At 36.3% G+C, this 24,436-nt stretch overlaps 1 protein-coding gene and 1 pseudogene across 6 annotated transcripts in view; one reads left to right on the top strand and one right to left on the bottom strand.

Moving 5' to 3' along the window:
- Positions 1-24,436, top strand: part of CEP350 (centrosomal protein 350) — a 155,174-nt gene that overhangs the window by 41,982 nt on the left and 88,756 nt on the right. For all 6 annotated transcript variants that reach the window (XM_081824786.1, XM_081824788.1, XM_081824784.1 and 3 more), the window contains 7 exons: positions 1,736-1,849; positions 5,958-6,104; positions 7,558-8,216; positions 8,981-9,102; positions 11,820-12,877; positions 14,351-14,501; positions 15,925-16,097. In XM_081824786.1, the coding sequence (XP_081680912.1) occupies positions 1,736-1,849; positions 5,958-6,104; positions 7,558-8,216; positions 8,981-9,102; positions 11,820-12,877; positions 14,351-14,501; positions 15,925-16,097 (2,424 nt within the window). The remainder of the gene's footprint in view (positions 1-1,735; positions 1,850-5,957; positions 6,105-7,557; positions 8,217-8,980; positions 9,103-11,819; positions 12,878-14,350; positions 14,502-15,924; positions 16,098-24,436) is intronic.
- LOC115941950 (small ribosomal subunit protein eS27 pseudogene) lies at positions 21,085-21,345 on the bottom strand (annotated as a pseudogene).

Genomic DNA, 24,436 nt, shown 5'->3' with positions numbered 1-24,436 from the left:
CTTGGAACTTTTTACTTGACATCTAGGATACCTTAAATGTTTGGTTTTCCTTCTGAGTCTAGGTGCTGCTTTTCAGTTGTTGTTTGTTTTTTCCCCCTAATCGGCTCCCTGATATCTAAACAGAGCCATGCCCTGGTCTCAGTACTTGGATCTATCCTTTTTTTTTTCCCTCTTTTCTCTTCCTCTCTCTCTTTCTTTTTCTTTTCTCTTCTTTTTCTTCTACTTCTCCTTCTGCTACTACTACTACTACTTAATTACATACACACTAGGCAAACTCATCTAGTCTCAGGGATTTAAATATTTTCTGTTGCCGATGATTCCCAAATACATGTCTCTAGCCTAGACTTCTCTGAACTCAGAGTCATATCCAGCTACTGACTCCATATCTCCCTTTGGATGTATAATGGGTTTCTCAAATTTAATATATCCAAAATAGAGCTAACTAAATGGGGTCATGATATATCCCTTAAACCTACTCCTCTGATAGTCCCTCTGTCCTATCTTTCTACTTGTTCAGGCCCCAAATCTTTTTTTTTTTAATTTAAATTCAATTAGTTAACATATAATGTATTATTATATAATATTATGTAATAATAATATATAATGTATTATTATTTATTTCAGGGGTGTAGGCCCCAAATCTTGAGTTTTCCTTGATTCCCGTATTTTTCTGAGACCTTATATTTCATATTGTCCAAAATATGTCTAAAAATATAACCACTTTCCCCACCTCTGTCACTACTCCCTAGGTCTAAACCACCATGAGTCTCTTGCATGATTATTGCAGTAGCCTTCTCACTGGTCTTCTGCTTCTCCTTCTTCTAATTCATCTTTTCTCATCACAGCTGCTAGAGTAAGCTTGTTAAAATTTAACTTAGATCATATCACTCCCTTGCCCCCCAAACTTCCAAAAACATCTCAATCTCATTCTTAGGTGAAAGCTGAAGTTCTTACAGTGACTTATAAAGCCCAACACGATCTGGTCCTCAGTTATGTCTCGAACTCTAGTTCTTAGAATTCTGCTTTTCTCTCTGTTCATTTCACTCACACCGGCCAGCTTGCTGTTTCTCAGGTATGCTCCTGCTTTAGGGCCTTTGACTCACACTTGCACTTTGTCCAGAATGCAGAGCTCTATATGTAGTTTAAGTTTACACTTCTTCAGATCTTTAACTGAGGTTGATTTTTAAGTTTTTATGTGTAGCTAGTCTATTCCCCTAGATTGGAATTTAAAAAATTAGTGACAAGTGATTTATATGTGAAATACCTTGACATTATTTGGGAATATTATACTGAGTATTTTATAAAGTTTTATTCTAGAAGTTCATGAATATCTCAGTTACATAGGAATTTTTAAGTGAAATAGGAATCTGTGAAAGTGCTCACCTGTGAGATTCTATAAATGATATGACCCTGGCTTGGAAAGCATTACTTTTATAGCTGCTTCTACTTTGCGAAAGTGAGGTAAATTTCTTGAGGGTTTTCTGAAAACAAAACAAAAATGAAAGACAGAAAATAAAGAATTAGAACCTAACAGTGGGGGTAGTGGTAATCTGTAGACTGTTCCATATGAGGAGTTGGCATTGGTAGCTTATGGGTCACAGAAATAGCCTCAGCGAAGGTTTTTTTCCTCCCTACCTGAATCATATACTTTACAGTGATTTTTCATACCGGGAAGAGGATGAGTGGGTGGGTAGGAATCATTATAATATTTACTATAAGTGTTTCTGCTTTTCAGATGATATCTCTATGAAAGAGAAACCTGCTGAAAAAAGTAAAGAGAAGAAAGTGGTCAAGCCAGTACGAAAAGTCCAAAAGGTAACACAGTTTTCAAGTCCAGAAGGCAAAACAGGTTAGTTTTCTCAATATCATGTCCAACCTAAAATTACATAATACTGAAATGGCATTCTGTATGGAAATAAATGTTTGTTAACCAAATGGCACATAGAAAAATTCAGTACATTTTATGTATCTTTATTTTATATATGTGTTTTATTGAGGTATAACTGACAGAATAAGATGTACATAGAATGTTAGTTTGATAACTTCTCACATCTGTTATACCCATGAAACCTTATGTTCACCATAATACTGAACACATCTCTCCCCCCCATTTTTTTTTTTTTAAGATTTTTTTTATTTATTTATTTGAGAGAGAATGAGATAGCATGAGAGGGGGGAGGGTCAGAGGGAGAAGCGGACTCCCCGCCAAGCAGGGAGCCCGATGTGGGACTTGATCCCGGAACTCCAGGATCATGACCTGAGCCGAAGGCAGTCGCTCAACCAACTGAGCCACCCAGGCGTCCCTCTCCCCCCCATTTTTATATCATTTTTAATAGAAATGAACTAGATTAAAGATAATGATTTTTATGTAGTGAACTTTTATATATATAAAGGGATTGCTTATAACTGTCACTAAGTCCCTTCACTTAGTCTCACAAGAGAATGAATGTTGCATAAGAAAAGCATGGCAGCCCATACCAATAGTGGTCAGGCCAGACTCTAAATAGATGAGGACAGGGAAAAAGAGAATTCCCTAGTTTTTTTTTTTTTTTTTAAGATTTTATTTATTTGACAGAGAGACACACAGAGAGAGAGGGAACACAAGCAGGGGGAGTGGGAGGGGGAGAAGCAGGCTTCCTGCGGAGCAGGGAGCCCGATGTGGGGCTCGATCCCAGGACCCTGGGAACATGACCTGAGCCGAAGGCAGACGCCTAACGACTGAGCCACCCAGGCGCCCCGAGAATTCCCTAGTTTTATAGTGATTAATACTTCAGGCCCAATTCAGGTTGTGTGGATTTATAGCCTAGTCCTGTCATGTCTAGCTTTGTTTCTTTAGTAAGTTAATTTTAGTGTCCCTTGGTTTCCCCATATGTAAAATGGGAAAGCAGTAGTACTTCTCTCACAGGGTTGTTGTGAAAATTAAAATAGTTAATACCTAAAGGAACTGAGTATTTGACACATGGTAAGCACTCAAATGTTAGGTATGATTTCATTAATAATAATAATTATTTCTGGCTGTCCTGAGAATGGTTATTTAGCTGTCCTATTCATGTTAGTGGGTAATTTGGGCTGAGAGAGTGGAGGAAGTTTGGAATTTGTCACTTTCATTTTGGAGACATTCAGAATCAGTCATTCTTACATTCATTCATTATGTAGATATTTGTGAGCACTTGTTATATGTGAGGCACTGTGCTCTACTAAGCTTAGGCAGTACAGTGGTAGGCAGGATACACATGGCCCCTGCCTTCTTGAAACTTATAATCTTGTCAGGAAAACAGTAGATACATAGTTACAATAAAATGTGATGAATGTATCATAGGGACTTTACAAGGTCTAATGGGAACATGGAGCAGGAGTGATGGGGCACTGGTTTTTAACCAGGTACTTGTTTTTCTGGTCATAGACTAATCTATAGAATGTCAAATAACATACTTTGTGACATTCATTGTTAACTCTAGATGTCAGAATGACCTGGCTATATACAAATAAAAAATAAAAAATTTTAAAAAAGATTTTATTTATTTATTTGAGAGAGAGGGAGAGAGCACGAGCTGGGGGGAGGGGCAAAGCAAGGGGAGAGAAAAGCAGACTCCTCGCTGAGCAGGGAGCCCAACGTGGGGCTCCATCCCAGGACACTGGGATCATGACCTGAACCAAAGGCAGATGCTTAACTGACTGAGCCACCCAGGCACCCCCAAAAATAAGATTTTATAAGAACATGAATTATTGGAATATAAACTAATTTTTACATGAAAAAATACGACAAAGTGTTATTTTCATGTGGTATTATCTGATATTCTTGCCAGGGGCATAGTTTGAAATGAAGCATTGAGACCAGTATAACTTGTAAATACTGATCTTGGATTGTATTTATCGAGTTTTGTGTTAGGCTGATTCCCATGTATGCACTGTGAAGTGACTGAGGGACAGAGTCATTAAATGTGCTAAAGCTGTATTAATAGTTTATCTATACTGAAAGTCTTCTTTTTCTACCATCGACTGCATGAGACTATTCCAGAAAGCCAGAATTTAGAAATAACCACACAGCATATTCAGAAGCCAGCATTTATAAATAACTACCCAGTATATTCATGGTTGCTTGCTTTTGATTTGGAAAATTAAGCTGAAATCGAAGAGAAGCCTGTTCTCTCATTTTGCTTAAGAACATAAAGTTTCTTATAAATAGATTCAGCAATAGACTTAAAGCCATTTAAATATTTTAGATAGATCATTTAAGGTTAATAACAAGGTGCAAAAACATAAATAGCACACACAGATTTATAATTTTGTTTCTTTGTACTGGATGTTTTCATTAAAACTGTACTTTCATTTAAACTTTTAAATTGAAGCCTTTTTATCTTTTTTTTATTTTATTTTATTTATTTTTTTTTTAAAGATTTTATTTATTTATTTGACAGAGAGAGACACAGCGAGAGAGGGAACACAAGCAGGGGGAGTGGGAGAGGGAGAAGCAGGCTCCCCGCTGAGCAGGGAGCCCGATGCGGGGCTCGATCCCAGGACCCTGGGATCATGACCTGAGCCGAAGGCAGACGCTTAACGACTGAGCCACCCAGGCACCCCATTATTTTATTTTTTTTAAAGATTTTATTTATTTATTTGAGAGAGAGCATGAGAGGGAAGAGGGTCAGAGGAAGAAGCAGACTCCCCGCTGAGCAGGGAGCCCGATGCGGGATTCGATCCAGGGACTCCAGGATCATGACCTGAGCCGAAGGCAGTCGCTTAACCAACTGAGCCACCCAGGCGCCCGCCTTTTTATCTTTTTTAAAAAAGATTTTATTTATTTATTTGAGAGAGAGAGGGAGCACACAAGCAGGGAGGAGGGAGAGAGGGAGAGAGAGAAGCAGACTCCCTGTTGAGCAGGGAGCCCGATGCCGGACTCGATTCAGGGACTCCAGGATCATGACCTGAGCCGAAGGCAGTCGCTTAACCAACTGAGCCACTCAGGCACCCCTGAAGCCTTTTTAAAAGAACTCTAAATACAATAATTATAAATACAATAAAATAGGATAACAGAAAGCTTGAAAAATAGAAGAAAACAGAGAAAACCACTATCCTTACTTGAAGAACTAGTATTTTATTTCCTTACAGTAGTTTTAAAATCATAATAGTAGGTGATCATAATCATAACATTTTATCTTTTTATCTTAGCATCTTACCACAAGAGCATTTCTCTAATTTCTTATGGAAATTATAATTTAAAGTAGCCACACAGTAGTACTCCACCTATGTTGGAGTATGATGGTCTAATTTTAATTTTTTTACAATCTGAAAGTAGTAAATGAAAAGTTTCTCTCTTAGTCAACAGCTATATTTATTGGACCATACTTTTATTTTTATGAACTTTTATAATGAGGGCAGTTTAAAATGTTGATGATACTTGCTTTTTGATTATCATTGTTTTATTCATAAAAAGGTAATATGTACTTCTGATATGTATCTATAAATATAATGTGAAATTCCCTGTAATACTATCCCCTTCAAAGGTAATCACTGTTAACTGTTACATGTTTCTTCAGATTTTTTTCCTATGCTTAGTTTAAGTCATTTGTTCATTCAGCAAACATATATTTTACTATGTGCCAGGTACTGTTGGTAAACCAAACCCTTACTATAATTAAGACATATTTTTGTTCTGTGCCCAAACTGTTGGATTCAGTGTTCTACTTGAGGTTGAGGTTTTGGGAATCGTTAACATTTGGTACTTAACTTGCAAAGCATTTTACACTTATTTGAGGTGTGTGGATAAATCAAAATTTAAACAAACTGCTATTTGATTTTTGGGACATTGTGTTAAAAATTAGATTGTAAACCTTTTGACTTTGGTGTAAGGTAAGCATAAGATTAATTACAAAACCTGTATGGTTGACTAGATATACTTGTTAGAGATAAATTTGAAGTTTTAAATTCAACCCAATACGTATGTATATATTTTTTAGGTAGCAGTCGTCTGATAAGTACATCCTCTTGGCGAGATGGACAAAAATTAGTAAAGAAGATCCTGGGGCCTGCACCCAGAGTGGAGCAAAAAGAGCGAAGAACAGCATCAAGTGACAGAAGTGGAAGAGAAAGAACTACTAAATCTGGTGAGTAATTATTAAATTGTTTCAATAATTAAAATTGTTGAGAAGAGCAATTAAAAATTGCTTGTGCAAGTACTTAGAGGAGATGAAAGTACTCTTGAGAATGGTTTTAAGAATTTGGTTTATAATTGTGAATGTGGCTCATAAAAGAAGAAATGTTCTGTTGGGCTTATCTATGGTTAATTTCTATATATAGACGTGATGATGACTTTTATTATTTGTTATATTAATTACATTTAGCTGCCATGTGAATAAAAAAGCATCATTTAGAGTTTATTAGACTTTTAGAGACCTTAAGGGAATTAAGTCCAATCTGTCTTATCCGTGTATACACAAACACAGGCACACATTCACAGTATTGGGTTTTTTATTTGACAGATTAGGAAACAGGCCCCAAGAGAGAAGTGATTTTTCTCAAGGGTATATACATTAAGTGGGTGGCAAAATTTGATCTAGGATCTACAGCTCTTTGGTTTGACCCTCAAGTGCATTGCTTTTCTCTTTTTGAAGTGTCTTTTTTTTTTTTTTTTTAAAGATTTATTTATTTATTTGAGAGAGCGAGAATGAGAGAGAGTACATGAGAGGGGGGAGGGTCAGAGGGAGAAGCAGGCTCCTCGCTGAGCAGGGAGCCCGATGTGGGACTCGATCCCGGGACTCCAGGATCATGACCTGAGCCGAAGGCAGCTGCTTAACCAACTGAGCCACCCAGGCGCCCTCTTTTTGAAGTGTCTTAAATGCTCTTTGAAATAACTAGTTATCATTAACACTAATTTTGGGAAATGAAATGTAAATACCTACAGGCGAGGTTTCCTTTTCAGTAACAAAATTTGCTTCAATTAATTTGAACTTCTAGAATGGATTCAGTAAGAAATCAATTAAAACTATAATTAGGTATATATAGAAGTCAATATATACTTTGCATTTACTCCTCTTCACTCTCCTCTAGCTTGTAAAAACTCACATGCATTCTGTTTCAAATTAACCCACATCAACAAACATTTAGATTATAAAATGATTGTTTTTCTATATATTTAATTTCTTTTCTTTTACTCTTTGGAGAATTGTGGCAGCTTAACATTGTTGGTTTTTAAACACCTGTTTTAGGGGTTTAGGGATGGAGAGAGATAGTAACATTAAATATGTTCATGGGAGAGAAATAGTAACTCTCTATTAATAGTTAAATATTCATGTTAACAGTAAGATCTGTCTTTACTTCAGAAATATTAAAAATGCATTTTTTAAATGCCAAGTAAGTATAGTTCTTTTTAAAGATTGAAATTATTCTCTTCTAAGAAAAAGTTTTTCTTTCCTTCTATAATATTCTTTAAACAATTTCATAGGATATTTAAATTTGAGTTTAAGATAAAGTGAAATTCTCTAATTTTTTCCTCACTACAATAAATCTTAGGAATGAATATAGGATTTTAATACATCACTAACAGTTCATACTTTGCAGGGGGTCATATTGGAAGAGCAGAATCTGATCCTAGATTGGATGTTTCACATAGACATCTTCCACGAAACTCAGAACGTTCGAGAAGTAGAGCTCGGTGTGAAAATAATACAAAGAAATTAGCTCCATCTCTTCCAGATAATAAACAGGAGGAAAATACTGCCTTAAATAAGGACTTTTTACCTCTTGAAATTCGTGGAATTCTTGATGACCTACAGCTGGATTCTACAGTTCAGGCTGCAAGGCAAGAGACAGGAGAGTTACAGAATCAGAAGTCATCAGCACCAGTACAAGCTCCTAGGAGTCACAGCCCAGTAAAAAGAAAACCTGACAAAATAACAGCTAATGAAGATCCCCCTGTTATTTCCAAAAAGCGCCACTATGACACAGATGAGGTACGACAGTACATTGTTAGACAGCAGGAGGAAAGGAAGAGGAAGCAAAATGAGGAGAAGAAGGCCCAAAAGGAGGCCACTGAGCAGAAGAACAAACGGTTACAGGAGCTCTATCGGAAACAGAAAGAAGCCTTTACTAAAGTAAAAAATGTGCCTCCTTCTGAGCCATCAGTAACTAGGCGACTGCAGGATACTTATTCCAAACTGCTACTAGAAAAGACCTTGCTCGAAGAGCCGCCTCATCAACATGTGACACAGGAAACACAGGTAATAGTAGTGCCAGAAATGCAAAAGGAAGTCATTCGTGATTAGAAAAAGCTTATTCGCCATTTTGTTGCCATCATTCCTAATATTCAGGCATATGCTCAGATAATATTTGTAGTAATGTTGACCTTTTCATGAAATTTATTGTATGTGGAGAGTAATTTGATAAACATGATTGAAAACAAGTGCTCAGTTAGCATTTCCTAGAGTGATTGTTGCTGATCTCTATTCCTCTCATCACTGCTATTAGTTACATCCTTGCCTGGTTTTCATTGTATTACTGAGCAGAAAGTTAGATTATGTCAATAAAAGCCTGTTTCTGTGATCTGTGCTGAAATGAGAGAATATCCTACTGTATGTGATAATTTTGTGAGTATTGCTTTTGTTTTTAAGAATAATGTTGAGTATGTACCGTGTACCACAGACTGTTCTAAAGGCTTTATAGGCTAAAGCTTCAGTAAATCCTCATAACCCTGAGAAGGTAAATGCTACTGGTGTTTCCAGTTGAGAAAACTGAGGTTTAGAAAAAGTATTACTTCAAATTATGCAGTTAGTATTAGGTGCCTTTCTTGGATTTCAGATATAATTTTGCTCTTAATTATAATGGCTGCTTAAGGCAACCAAATTTGAACCAGTTTTATTTAAGAGAAAAAGCCCCTACATTTCATGATCTTTCTAAAGTTGAAGTGACTTAGTATTGTCTTATGTACTCCCTGAGTATATCTTTGTGATAGTAGTCACATAAATTTGATGTCCTTTTCTCCTAGACCAGACCAGGGTATCAGCCTTCTGGAGAATCTGACAAAGAAAACAAAGTACAGGAACGTCCCCTAAGTGCATCTTCTAGTAGTGACATGTCTCTGTCAGAACCTCCACAGCCTCTTGCAAGGTAAAAAGGAGAGAATGAAAGATGATTAAGCTTCTTTTTTTCCATGAAATTTAGTATAGTGGTCTATGTGTAGTGAATTTTGTTGACTGACCTTCTACGTGAGCAAGTTGTTTATTTAGAAATCGGTTAATATCTTCTGATAGGTACTTAAGCATGGTGTACAACTATACATATGCAAAAATACCCTCTTCTACTGTTCAACTTTTACCTGTCCTTTTATATCCAATGTAAATGTCAGTCCTCCCTGGGATCCTGCAGTTGGAAGCACTCTTGCTTTCTCTGGACTAAACACACAGTAAAACTGTGTTGGATGAATGAATCACAGTGAAATTAATATTTTAAAGTATTTGTGGTGAATAATTTTCAAAAGCTATGTTTGTATCTATTACTAATCGAACTTTCTTCATATGACTCATTCCAGTTTATCCATTGTACCTTTCAAAAGCTGTATTTGGATATGCATGTGAACATATGAACAGGGGCTAGGAACAAGGGCTAGATTGCTGATCAAGGACTATGTTACCTTAAGTTTTCTTAAGAAAAATTTTTTCTTGCTGTAATATATTATTTGCAATGAAGTAAAAGTAAACTGTGTATGGAATTTGAGGGGATTTTAAGATGATGTAGTTTTAAATACTTAAACCATTTTGGCTTCCTGTCTTCTGTTCTACCTTTCCCTGAATTTCCTTCTAAATAAGTTATACAGTGTTAAAAACAAATCAAATGTAAAACAGATCTATTATTACCTTGCGTGTGTTCCTTTCCTTTTCTTTTTAATATCAAATTTCTTCAACTTGTGATATATAATCTATTGCCTCCACTTTTCCCTCTACCCATTACTTAGGTTCCCCATTTCTGTTAGTAGTTTCAACAAATCTCTGTTGCTTTATGCTTGGAGGCATGGCATTTCTTTTCCTTGCCCTTCATGTCCCATATTCTTCATTAGCTACCTGGGAGGCTCCAAATTACATATCTGACCTTGAAGACCTTGAAGATCTAGCTCAAAAGCCACTTTCCTTGGCTAGCAGAGTTTATTGTTTTCTATCTACACTCTATTGAACTTTACATGTCTTTATATTAGTATTTATGACATTCTATTTTAACTATTTATTAGTCTCTCATCCCTGCTAGATCTTGAGGAACTAAAGAGTAAGGATTAAGTCTTAACTGGATTAACTGAATTTTTGTCTCCCCTGTTACTCTAGCATCAACATAGTGCCTGGCACATAATTGGCATTTTAAATACTTGAATTTAAAGATCTTGGATTTTTACTCAGCAATATCTTTTATATTTATAACTTTCTTTGTATTCCCGTTACTACCAGCTTAGTTTGAGCCCTGATAACCTCACACTCTATATTTTGTGGCATAGAATCTATGCACTAGTCTTCCTTCATTCCGTTTTCATAGCATCCCTTCAGTACACAAGACTGTACAATATAACTTCCAGCCAAATCTTGCATGATATGCTTTGCAATTCTCTTATCACTCTGGTTACCCTCCTCCAAATGATTCCTTTGAATTTAATTGGTAAGACTTTACATTTATCCATACTAGTTTGGTCAAGGTTGTAGCCTGTCCAAATCACTTTGAATTATAATTTGATAATTTTTTGGGTTAGCCATGCCTCCTAGCCTTCTGTCATCTGCAAATTTGATAAGCATATCTTTATGTCATCATCCAAAAAAATGGACAAGACCAAGGACAAAAATCTCATGTTGTTTTTTTATAAGCATCTACTTAATAGTTAACATTGACCTTTCATGTTTTTATAATATCCCTTAATATACACAGTGTCCATGGTCTGGAAACATGTTATTTATATAATGTCATCTGGGACATCTTTATTCTGTTTTTAGACTTTATGGACACCCTACTCTGTGTTGTATATTTATAATTGGTATTCATAGTTTTGCAATGATACTCATTGATGTTCATTAATTTTTTAAAATTGAGATTATAATCTCATTTCTTCAGTATGTACAATGTTAAACATAAGCATTTATTAAATATTTGTTGATTAGAATAATGAATATCATGCCAATGTTAGTATTTAGCAATCTTAAGCATTTCTCTTTATATAACATTTTTTTTAATTTTAATTTTTTTTTAAAGATTTTTATTTGGGGGAGAGAGCGAGCATGAGCGAGAGAACACAAGCAGGGGGAGGGGCAGAGGGAGAGGGAGAAGCAGGCTTGCTGCTGAGCAGGGAGCCCGCGTATGCAGATCTTGAACTCAGGACCCTGGGATCATGACCTGAGCCAAAGGCAGACGCTTAACTGACTGAGCCACCAGGCACCCCTGTATAACATTATTTTTAGAGGAACGGGTAGAGCCAATGTTGTAAAGAATTTTGTTTACCGAGTTTTAAAGGTTATGAAGCCTTCTCTTTAATTAATAGTTTAAAAATATGTGTTAGTTGAAGAAAGCAATTTGCATGATAACATTCCATTTTTATGAAAATAAAAATGCAAAACACGTCACACACATAGAAAAATGTTTTGGAAAGTTATAATTCTAAATGAAATATTAGTAGTGCCACTTTCTCATTGTTTAGCTATGAGTGATCTTTATCTTTTTTTATCCTCTTTGCCTGTCCTTTTTTTTTCCAGTGGTGAGTGTGCATTACTCTTACGAGAAAAAAAAAAAGTTAAAAAAACTGGTGGCTTAGTCATGAGTTACTGTGTTAACTAACATACTATGACTCTCATTTCCAGAAGGGACTTGATGGAACCTACATGGATGCAGCCTGACAGATTGAGCCCACGAGTCCAGAATTCTCAACCACAGCCTCTTGTTGGAACAGCTGGAAATTTACTCTCCCATCTCTTGAGTCTAGAGCATGTAGGAATTTTGCATAAGGATTTTGAATCTATCTTACCAACCAGAAAGAATCATACTGTGGCCTCAGGGCCACTAACTTTTACACCTCAACCATATCTGACCTCACCAGCTGCTCATCCAGATGCCTTGTTAAAACCTAGTGCCAGCCAATATAAGAGTAAACTGGATCGTATTGAAGCCTTGAAAGCAACAGCTGCTTCTTTGTCCAGCAGGATTGAAAGTGAAGCCAAGAAATTAGCTGGGGCTAACATAAACTATGGGTCAGTCTGGAACGCTGAGTATGATATACAGCAAACACCCCAAGAAGAGGGACCGTGGACCAAGGCTATAAGTCCACCTGTGAAAGAAGATACTGAAGATGTTTTCTCCGCCCGAATTCAAAAGATGATGGGAACCTGTGTATCTCATGCAACTTTTGATGAGGATCTTCCTGGTGTAGGCAACCTCAGTGAATTTAAAAAGCTTCCTGAGGTGATAAGACCTCATAGTGCCATATCAAGGTTCAGAATGAGATCCCCTGGTCCCAAACCAGAAGGGCTCCTGGCACAGTTGTGTAAGAGGCGGACTGACTCTTCCAGCTCTGATATGCAAGCTTCTCAAGACAAAGCCAAATTGTCTCTTGGTTCCAGCACAGATTCAGTCAGCGAAGGGCCTCTTCTTAGTGAGGGGAGTCTTTCTGAAGAAGAGGGAGGCCAAGATGGACAGCCCACGTTGAAGGTAGCAGAAATCTTAAAGGAAAAGGAATTTTGTGCTGGAGAAAGAAATGGTTATGAACCCATAAAAGAGTTTCAGAAAGAAGCTGAAAAATTCTTGCCACTTTTTGGGCACATAGGTGGTACACAAAGCAAAGGACCATGGGAAGAATTGGCAAAGGGAAGTCCACATAGTGTCATTAATATTTTTACAAAGTCGTATCAGTTGTATGGAAAAGGTGAGAAAAATAAGTAAGCCTTGTGCTATTTGTATGTTATCTTAAGGTAAATCATTTAATAATTCTGTACAAGGTAATACTTAAGTACAAATTTTCATTTGTTCATTTATGAGGATAATAGAGACTTACCTAAATTAATCTAAATTATCTGTAAGCTTCAACTAAAGTAGTGCAATTTCATTGTTAAAATTTCATTTTTTGTTGTTATTGTCATGAACCAATAATTGATGGGTAGTTGTAGAAATTTTGGTCTAATTTAGAGAAATTCATTTGTGGTGTTCAGGATTTGTGTGTACCAAGTGTATGCTAGATTTTCTGTGACCATAGTTATGTGTTTAGATAGAAAATAAGTATATTAATACAGTGATTTGTGAGTCATTGGGAATATAGTGGTCAAGAATCGAGAGGGGCAACTGTAGTAACATTCTAATATGGAAACTATTAGTGCTTGTTAGAACTAATTTTAAAAATAGACTTTGCTCTTGATCTTGGGGTTTTGAGTTTGAGCCCCACGTTGGGTTTAGAGATTACTTAAACTGAAAAAAGAAATAGACTTTGGACAGAAATGTAACTACATTTATTTGGTCATGAAACAACTGACTTCTAAGGTTTCTTATCTCTGAAATCCTGCAGCACGATTTTCCTTTTCTATGATAAACTCAGTTCCTTCAAGTCCCTTTCTCTTTTCTTCCTACTCTAGGTAGATTCTACCCATTTTATGCTAACATAACTTTAGAATTTCCAGGTTGGAGAATGAGGCTGACCCTTCAGTCAGCTATCCATATGCTGTGGTTTTTTATTTCCCTTCTACATAGTGAACAACTTACTTGATAAATGAATTGATTTCATCTGTTCATCTTATGCTTAAACAGTGCATTTTCCTAGAATTCATATTTAGCTACTTTGTTATGATCTTGTGCACACCTATACATGCCATCAATCTCTTTTGTTAACACTTATTCCTAGAGGTGGTAATTTTAAAGTTTTTTTTGGTGAAAGCAAAGTGCTTTTAAATCAACACCCTTATTTTTTTTTTTGCAAGAGAATTGTGTTTTTTTCTTAAATCGTATTAGATTTTCATTAAGATTTTATAATTATACTGAAATACTTTGAGTTGAAATGATGTGTTATCCAGGATTTGCTTCAAAATAGTCTGGGAGGGGAGTGAGAAATGGGGAGAATAGGAAATTTAGTTGAAACTAGATTGGTCCTGTATTCATAATTGTTAAAGCGGGGTGGTGGGTACCTTGGTTTCATTATGCTATTTTCTCTACTTTGTTGTATGTTTGAAAATTTCCTAATAAAAAGTTAAAAATGTATTGTTAGATATAAAGATAGATTGAAAAGAAGCACTAATAAAGCAAACTAAAAAGTTCCTAAATCCATGTTGGTAATCCGCATGTTGTGGAATGCTTTGCTTGTAGTTTTTTAATTTTTGTTTTAAAGCACATTTCAACGACTTACTTTTGACAGGGTTTGAAGATAGGTTGGAAAGAGGAACCTCAGCATCGCGTCCTTTAAATGTCATTACAACCCCTCTAAGCAGTGTTTCTTATGAAGATGATTTTGTCTCCTCTCCAGGGAGTGGGACTTTGACAGAAAGAAAATCAGCTCTTGAACCTAAGTAAGAATATGTTGACAATATGGGATAAAATCCAAAGAGTGAGAAAAATTTATAAATGAGAAGTGTGGTGTGACTATGAGTCAGTTTGTTTAAAGATACATGTAGAGTCTGCATAGCATAGAGATTATTAAGAGCATGGGCTCTGGATCCAGACTGTCTGGGTTTAAATCCTGGCTCTCCTGATATTAGTTGTTTGCCTTCAGGCATATTTACTTAACCCCCTGTGCTTCAGTTTTCGTCTTTGTAAAATGGGGAAAATAATCGTACCTGCCTCAGAGTGTTATGAATATTCAGTGAAATATAAAGTACTTAGAACAGGGCCTGGCGCACAATAAGCAGAAAATACATTGTTAAGTCAATCTGTGAATTCCTAGTAGAGGATGGTATTGGGCAGGTCTCCCATGGTATACTAATATAAGAAGATTAAGTAATGGTTTTCTGTGATAGAAGCAAGGATGACCAGATAGATCCTTGACTCTATGATCCCAAGTAAATCAATACATTTTTTTTCTAATTGGGAGAACATCTAAACTTTTGCAAGGCTTTGAAAAATAACAATATTACAATATTAATATTTATTGGACACAGTGTGCAAGGCACTGAGAGGACTGAGGGGGTTTTGCTTGTATTAACTCATTCTTATAATAGCCTGATGTGATAAGTATTTTTGTTACTGTTCCTACTTCAGAGAGGACACTGAAGCATCCAGGTTATGTTACTTGTACAAAGTCATACAGTAAGTGAATCAGACTTTGCCAGAGAGAATTTCCTACCTAAATTTTGTTACCGTATAAAGTAATCTGTAATTACTCACATTCAATACAATTTGCTTCACAAATTACAAATTATAGTCCACATAAAATTATTGGGTGATCTTTTGAAAATTAGTTCTATCTGATTAAACTTATGAAAATAAGTATTACTAAAATTAAAGTGGGCAAAGTAGAGTTTTAACTTTTGAACTCTAAAGAAAAGATTAAATTTTTAAAACAAAACTTAAAAAGATTTAATTGTGACATTTAATATCATCAATCAAGATGATTTATTGCATTTTATTTCTAGGTTGAACATATTGGGAGGAAAATAATTATAACATATTAAATGATGAATTTGAATGGAAATTGAGACCACATTTTCCATTATCCAACATTATATTTTTTCTTTTATGTGTCTGAATTACCCATTTTTTATTAGTTTCACTTTAGTAGACAACTCCCGTAGATTTTTCTCAATAATAAATTGAGCCATAGGGAACAATCAAAGCTTATGTTAGTAAGAAAACCAAAAAGGAAAAGTGGAAGCCATCTTCAATTATAGTTATATTCTCCTTGTGATTAAATAGATTTTAAAATATCCATAGTTTTAGCTGTGTTTTAAGACTTTTTATTTTGTTCTTTAACCACTATTGCTTGTTCTTTGACAGTATTAGTGGTAGCAATTTGGGCGTTCAGGAGGACCATTCTAGCAGAAAGTCTGCCTATGATCTGTCCTCTGTGGATGTTACCTCCCAGCATTCGTCAGGAACCCAGTCTGCTGCATCGTCTCGTTCATCTACTTCTTCTAAAGGGAAGAAAGGAAAAAAAGAAAAGATAGAATGTGAGTGGAATTCTACATGGTGACTTTTTCTCTTACCAATCGTTTTGTGGTAGTGATCTAAAGTTATAATTTGATTCCATAAGAAGTTAGATTTATTTCTTTATGATAAAATGTGATTAGTTTTCATATTTATTTGTCATTATAGCAATACCTTTTTGATATATAACAGTGTAAATCCTTTGCTTAAACAAAAGGAATACATTTGCAATGATAAAAAATTAAGGATTATAGATAAACAATTGTAAAAGAAGTATTAGTCCCCATTGATCCCTCTGCTCAGAGATAAACTATTAACATTTTTGGTGCCTGTTTTTCCAATGTATACATAAAACCATGTACACCCACACACCCCTTTATTTAAAAAACAGAAATGAAATCATTTAGTTTTGCAACTGCTTTTAAAAAAACTTTAGGGGCGCCTGGGTGGCTCAGTTGTTAAACATCTGCCTTTGGCTCGGGTCATGATACCAGGGTCCTGGGATCGAGCCCTGCATCAGGCTCCCTGCTCAGCGGGAAGCCTGCTTCTCCCTCTCCCACTCCCCCTGCTTGTGTTCCCTCTCTCGCTGTATCTCTCTCTGTCAAATTAAAAAAAAAAAAAAAATCTTTAAAAAAATAAACTTTAGAGTATATCTTGTACATCTCAAGCATAATTAAAAGTACTCAAATTTCCTTATCTCTAAAATAAAGATGATATCAATAAATGGTATCAGTAGATGTTTCATAATGGTAATTTTGGAAGCTTATGTGAAATTAACAGATAAAATGTATACGTTCCAGTACTTGGCCACAGTACCTGGCCTTTGGCACTCTAAGTATTTTTGAGTGATTGAGGAGAACATCTATCAGTCCCTTCAGTTCTACTCTTGGCTATAATTTGCTCTGTAAGCCTAGAGGTAAGAAGATAGAGTAATTAGGAAAAGCCTCTTAGACTCACAGGATGGCCCCTAGGGAATGATTTTGCTCCCAAAATTGTTTTTTGTTTTGTTTTCTTTTTTTTTAAGATTTGATTTATTTGACAGAGACACAGCGAGAGAGGGAACACAAGCAGGGGGAGTGGGAGAGGGAGAAGCAGGCTTCCCGCTTAGCAGGGAGCCCGATGCAGGGCTCGATCCCAGGACCCTGGGATCATGACCTGAGCCGAAGGCAGACGCTTAATTACTGAGCCACCCAGGTGCCCCCAAAGTTGTTTTTCCTAATTGCAAAAATTGTTCATTAACTTAGCAAACCACAGGGGGAGGAGAAATCAGTAAAAAAACCCCAGAAAACTATTTAAAAATTAAAACCACCTATAATCCCTTTACTTGAAGATAACCAATGCTAATGTTTTTTTAAACTTTGTTTTATTTTAACAATTGTGGTAAAATACACATAACATAAACTTTATCATCTTAACCATTTTCAGGTGTACAGTTCAGTGTCATTAAAACACATTTACATTGCTGTGCAACCATCACTGCCATCCACCTCCAGAACCTTTGCATCATCCCATACTGAAACTCTGTATTCATTGAACAGTAACTCTTCCTTCCTCCCATTCCCCAGCCCCTGCAAACCACTATTGTGCTTTCTGTCTATGAATTTGACTACTCTAGATACTTCTAGATGCCACATAGTGACATCATACAACATTTTTCCTTTAGTTTGGCTTAGTAGCATGTTTTCAAGTTTCATCTGTGTGGTGGTTTGCATGAGAATGTCCTTTTTGAGGCTGAATAATATTCCATTGTAGGTATACACAACATTTTGTTTATCCATTCATTATTTGATGGACATTCTGGTTGTTTCCACCTTTGGGCTATTGTGAATATGTTGCCATAGACATGGGTTTATCTCCCAAATAACTGTTGGGAGTCCCTGCTTTCAGGTTTTTTGTGTATATCGCCAGGTAGGGATTTGTTGGATCAAATGGTATATCTGTGTTTAACTTTTTGAGGAAATGGCATACTGTTTTCCTTTGTGGCTGTGGCAGTTTATGTTTCTGCCGGTAACGCACACAGGCTCCAACTTCTTCACATCCACGCTAACACTTCTTTCTTTCTTTTTTTTTTTTTAAGTAGTAGATATTCTGATGGGTGTGAAATGTTAAGATTTTTAGTAAGTATCCTTCCAGATAATTGTAGGCATATATAAATAGGAAATGTTACATGTAAGGGACCGCATTTGTTTACATGCTCTTTTGTTCTGTCAGTGGGTTATAGATCTCTTTCTCTGTCAGTAAATATGGATAACCCTTGTTATGACTATCCAGTGTTTTATTATTTTAATATATTATAATTTATTTAGCAAATTGTTAGACATTTAGGCTACTCTATTTCTTTTTCCCATTATGAGCACTGCTGCATTGAATATCCTTATAAATGTATCTTTATGCATTAATCTGGTTCTTTCCTTTAAGGTAAAATTCTAGAAGTGAGGTAATGGGGCAAAGAGTATGTCATGTTTAGAATTCGGGTACATTTTGCCAAATAACCCCTTAGAAAGCTAATGCCACTTTATACTCCCAATATGAGAGTGCTAGGGAGAAATTATTGCTTAATCATTAACCTAGTATAACTCTCTTGCAGATTGTTCTGAAAGTTTTTGGTGGGAATTAGACATCATTCCACCAGCACTTCCCAATGTCTGTCTTTTCTTGTGAAATACTGTTTCAGTTGGATAAGCTGTTTCATAAGTGTTCTGAGTATAAAAGAGCTCCATGGTTCCATAAATTTGGGAAATGGTTTTAGAGGGAAACAGGCTTCTTTTCTACAGGATTTATCAATACTCCTGATATACTAACATGCATTATTATTTTAGGATGAGGATGAGGCTGTAGTATGAAGTATTTTCCAAATTTATTTGACCACAGAATCATTTCTTCCATCAGCATGTTAAGGCATTTGAATTCAGCTGAACATATTTCGGGAAATGCTGAACTTACTCAGTTCTTTTAGTTTGCAGTTGTTTTGCATTGTTTTTTTAGTGTCTCACCTAAGGTTACCAACTAGTTATTGGTAAAGCCTGGATCATGACTTCTGACTCCCAAATCCAGTTTACCTACTACTATAATATACTGTAAACAACTTAAAATATCATGATATATTGGATATATGAGTATAAGCAATATGATTCAGTATAGGTTTTTAAAAATTGTTATCTGAAACATAATTAGATGAAGTACAGGTAGTGTTTTGTGGCTTTCTGTTTCCCTGATCCCCTCTCACAAGGCCTTAAAAAACTCTGTGTATCGTACTTGATACAGCATTATCTAAAACTTAGTTTCTCCTTTATCCCCAAGTTCTAAAGTTAGTGTCGTTTTTTGTTGTATATGCTCCATCTGGTGGTGAGAAATAGTGTCTGCCTGCTCTGTACAAAAACTTCCCACATGATTGCAAGTGGTTGGTAGATTAAAGTGGTAATTAGCATAAGAAAAATTCTTTTATCTTAATGTAATTTAAAACCTATAAATACAATCTTTTATTTATTTTTTTAAAGATTTTATTTATTTATTTGTTTGCTTATTTATTTAAGAGAGAGGGAGAGCGTGAGCATAAGCATGAGCCGAGGGAGAGGCAGAGGAAGAAAGAGAGAAGCAGACTCAGCTGAGCAGGGAGACCAATGTGGGGCTCGATTCCCAAGACCCTGGGGTCATGACCTGAGCTAAAGGCAGATGCTTAACAGACTGATCCACCCCAGCACCCCTCATTTGGCAATCTTTTAAAGTAGGGGCACATATTTCCTTTGTGTATGGGTCCCTTGGTTGGAGTTTAGGTCTTTCTTGCATAGACCTTTGTATTGTCTACAATTTCTCGTTGTTTGAAATCAAGAGCAATTTTAAATTGTGTATTTATTTTCAAAGGTTAATATTAAATGAGTAAAGAAATGCATTTTTATTATGAAAAAATTAGAGATACCCAGTATTAACAACTTGCTTTTAGTCTAGGGATTACAAATAGATTTTAGATTATAGGGTCCATTCAAACTGATTGATAATCCTTTAGATTATTTGTGTGTCTCCCCCCACCACCCCCCCCCCGTTGTGGTAATGCATTCAGCATATCTGATTCACGGTACACATCTTTACATAGCTTCCTAGGATGAATTACTATGAATGAGATGAAATTTCTGATTCAAAGGGGATCAAAAATTATTTTCATGCATATTGTAAGTTGTTCTCCAGGAAGAATATATTAGTTTGCACTCCCATGAAAACAATGTATGAGTATCCTTTTCTGTGTGTGCTGAATAACACTCAAGGCTTTATTATTTTAAAAATATTTGTGGGGCGCCTGGGTGGCTCAGTCGTTAAGCGTCTGCCTTTGGCTCAGGTCATGATCCCAGGGTCCTGGGATCGAGCCCCGCATCGTGCTCCCTGCTCGGCGGGAAGCCTGCTTCTCCCTCTCCCACTCCCCCTGCTTGTGTTCCCTCTCTCGCTGTGTCTCTCTCTGTCAAATAAATATTGTAAATCTTTAAAAAAAAAAAAATATTTGCTAATCTAGTAATGAAAAATGATATCTTACTTGAGGTGGTTTTCATTTCTTTAATTGTTAATATTTTCATATGCTATGACTTTTCATTTTTCCTTTTTTAAACTAAATTTTAATGAAAAGTTGTTATCCTATTACTGTGACTACAACAGAGTATATTTATTTGTTAGTTTATTTTTTATGTGGTAAAATACACCCAACATAAAATTTGCCATTTTAAATATTATTTTCTTTCTTTGATTTTGTTTACTCTTTTTATTTTTTTAATCCAAAATGCATTTATTGGGATAGTTTCCACTCATCTTGATTCAGGGTGCTTTTTTTTTTTTTAAAGATTTTATTTATTTTTTTGACAGAGACACAGCGAGAGAGGGAACACAAGCAGGGGGAGTGAGAGAGGGAGATGCAGGCTTCCTGCTGAGCACGGAGCCTGACGCAGGGCTTGATCCCAGGACCCTGGGATCATAACCTGAGCCAAAGGCAGACACTTAACGACTGAGCCACCCAGGCGCCCCGACTCAGGGTGCTTTTATTGCTGCTCCTGCCTGAAGGAGCATCCTTCTGTAAGCCTTGCTTTTCTTCCTGTGGGCTGGCAGAGGACAGTGGAGCAGCCAGCACACAAAACTACCATTTGTGCATGGCTAAAGACAGTGGTGCTTTTGTAGCATCCTGGGTACTTCATGTCCATGAAGGAGGAGTTGGGGCTTGGCACCAGGTGCATCCTCTTATGCTTCCTCTTCTCCCCTTTTGGGCAAGTGGCAGAGGTCCTTTGTGAGGAGCATGTTTTCATGGGGAGGTCATCACCACCGGAAAGCTATGTACACTTTTTTTTTTTTTTAAAGTAGGCTCCACATCCAGTGTGGAGCCCAGCACAGGGCTTGAACTCATGACCCGTATCTCAAGACCTGAGCTGAAATCAAGATTTGGATGCTTAACTGACTGAGCCACCAAACACTTTTTTTTTTAATTGAAGTATAGTTGACACACAATTACATTAGTCACAAATACACAACATAGTGATTTGACAACTGTAATTATGCTATGCTTACCGAAAGTGTAGCTACCGTCTGTCACCATACGGTGCTGTTACAACACTATTGACTGTTTTTCCTATGCTGTACCTTTCATCCCCATGACTTAGTCCATAACTGGAAGCCTGTACCTTCCACCCCCCTTCACCCATTTTGCCCATCCGCCTATCCCGCTTCCCCTTAGGTGGCCACCAGATTGTTCTCTGTATCTACGGATCTGTTTCTGCTTTGTTTTTTTGTTCAATTGTTTTGTTTCTTAAATTCCCACATACGAAATCAAAAGGTATTTGTCTTTCTCTGTCTGCCTCATTTCACTTAGCGTAATACCTTCTAGGTCCACCCAGGTTGTCACAAATGGGAAGATCTCATCTTTTTTTATGGCTGAATAATATTTTGTGTGTGTGTGTGTACACACCACATCTTCTTTATCCATTCATTTATTGATGGATAATTAGGTTGCTTCCATATTTTGGCTATTGTAAATAATGCTGCAATAAACATAGGGGTGCATATATTGTTTCAAATTAGTGTTGAATAAACACCCAGTAGTGGAATTACTGGGTTGTATGTATGGTATTTCTATTTTTTATTTTTTGGGAACCTCCATACTGTTTTCCACAATGGTTGCTCCAATTTACATTTCCACCAGCAGTGCAGAAGGACTTCCCTTTCCTCCATATTTTGACCAATACTTGTTATTTCTTATCTTTTTGATACTAGCCATTCTGACAGGTGTAATAAGGTGATACCTCATTGTGGTTTTGACTTCCATTGCCCCAATGATTACTGATGTTGAGCATCTTTTCACATACCTGTTGGCCATGTGTATGCCTTCTTTGGAAAAAATGTCTATTCATGTTCTTTGTCCCTTTTTAAATCAGATTATTTGGGGTTTTTTTGGTGTTGAGTTGTGTCAGTACTTTATATATTTTGGATATTCACTCCCTGTTGAATATATCCTTTGCAAATACCTTCTCCCCCTTATTTTAACCATTTTAAGTGTCCGGTTTGGTGGCATTGAGTTTTTTTTTTTTTTTTTTTTTACACTGTTTGCAACCATTATCTCATCCATCTCTGTAACTTTTTTGTCATCCCATACTAAAACTCTGGGCCCATTAAATAAACAGTGACTTCCCATTCCTCGGTTGTTGCCCCTGCCGCACTCCTGGCAGCCACGATTCTACTTTCTGTCTTTGAATTTGATTAGGCGATTTAACTGTTGCTAAGTGTACATTTCGGTGGTATGAAGTACATTCATGTTGTGTAGCTGTCACCATTGTGCATCTCCAGAACTGTTTCAGCATCTCAAGCTGAAACTCTGTTCCTCTAAGTAATAACTCTCATTTTCTCTCCCCCTTGTCTCTGGTAACAAATGTCTACTTTGTGTTTCTATGGATTTGCCTACTCTACGTACTTGATGTAAGTGTATGATCATACAATTTAGTCCTTTTGTGATTGGCTTATTTTAGCATAATGTGCTTTAAGATTCATCCATGTTGTAGTGTGTGTCAGAATGTCCTTCCTTTGAGGCACCTGGATGGCTCAGTCAGTTAAGCATCGGACTCTTGACTTCAGTTCGGTTGTGATCTCAGGATTGTGAGATCGAGCTCAGCTTTGGGCTCCATGCTCAGCGGCTTGGCTTGGGATTCTTTCTTTCCTTCTGCCCCTCCCTCCCTCACCTTTCGCACGCACTCGTACATGCGCGTTCTCTCTCTTAAAAAAAAATAAATAAAAAGAATGTCCTTCCTTTTTAAGACTGAATAATATATCATTGTATGTAAGTACCACATTTTGTGTATTCATTCATTGTTGAAGGACACTTGGCCTGCTTCCACCTTTTGGCTACTGTGAATAATGCCGCCGTGAACATGGGTGTACAGCATAATTGTTTCCTTTTTCATTTTCTTTTGCTCTTTAACCATATATCTACATTAGAAATATTTTTGCTGTCATTAAAGTGTATATGCAGTTCTTTTTTCTACTTTTTAAAATGTGACAAATTTTTTCTCACGTTGCTATTGAAACATAAAATCAGGCTGCCCTAGACTTAAAGTCATGAGACCTGTTTTTATGTTTTATTTCTGTGTGACCATGTATCCTCTAGCAAGTTATATAGCTTCATAGATTTCTAGTTACCTCATCAGTAAATTGAGCATATGGTATTCAGTTCATAAGATGTTTAAGAGCGATAAAGTAATATATGTGGAGTGCATTTTAAATTACAAAGTGCTAGTTAATGTTCAAGTTACTATTATCTATGTAATTTAGACAACTCTTCAGTTGTTGGAGATTTAGGTCAAAATTTAAAAAATTTTGAAGTTTTACATTCAATATCATGCATAATTTTTGTTTATTTCAATAATCTCCTTAAGATACACCTAGAAGTAAGATTATTCTGAGTCAGAAAATATGAGCAGTTGTATGAATCTGGCTATGTAGTTCTTGTCAAAAAGTTTTTCAAAATGATTGTGTAGTTCAGTTGGCTTTTTTTTTTTTTTTTGAAGATTTTATTTATTTATTTATTTATTTGACAGAGAGACACACAGAGAGAGAGGGAACACAAGCAGGGGGAGTGGGAGAGGGAGGAGCAGGCTCCTGGTTGAGCAGGGAGCCCAATGCGGGGCTCGATCCCAGGACCCTGGGATCATGACCTGAGCCGAAGGCAAACACTTAACGACTGAGCCACCCAGGCGCCCCGTTCAGTTGGCATTTGATGCTGTTTTTCTCCCAGCTCTGGGTTTTATCCTTAAAGGTCTTCAAAAGGTTACTTTTTCATAGGTTTAGAACAGTACTTCATTCTTGCTTAATATGCTTGTCTATTTTTTACCATTTTATTTAAGAA

Source organism: Leptonychotes weddellii, chromosome 6, assembly GCF_054177405.1.
Source record: "Leptonychotes weddellii isolate Sample4059 chromosome 6, ASM5417740v2, whole genome shotgun sequence".
NCBI lineage: Eukaryota > Metazoa > Chordata > Mammalia > Carnivora > Phocidae > Leptonychotes > Leptonychotes weddellii.
Note: the sequence above shows the minus strand (reverse complement) of the source record. Positions and strands in the feature narration are given on the sequence as shown.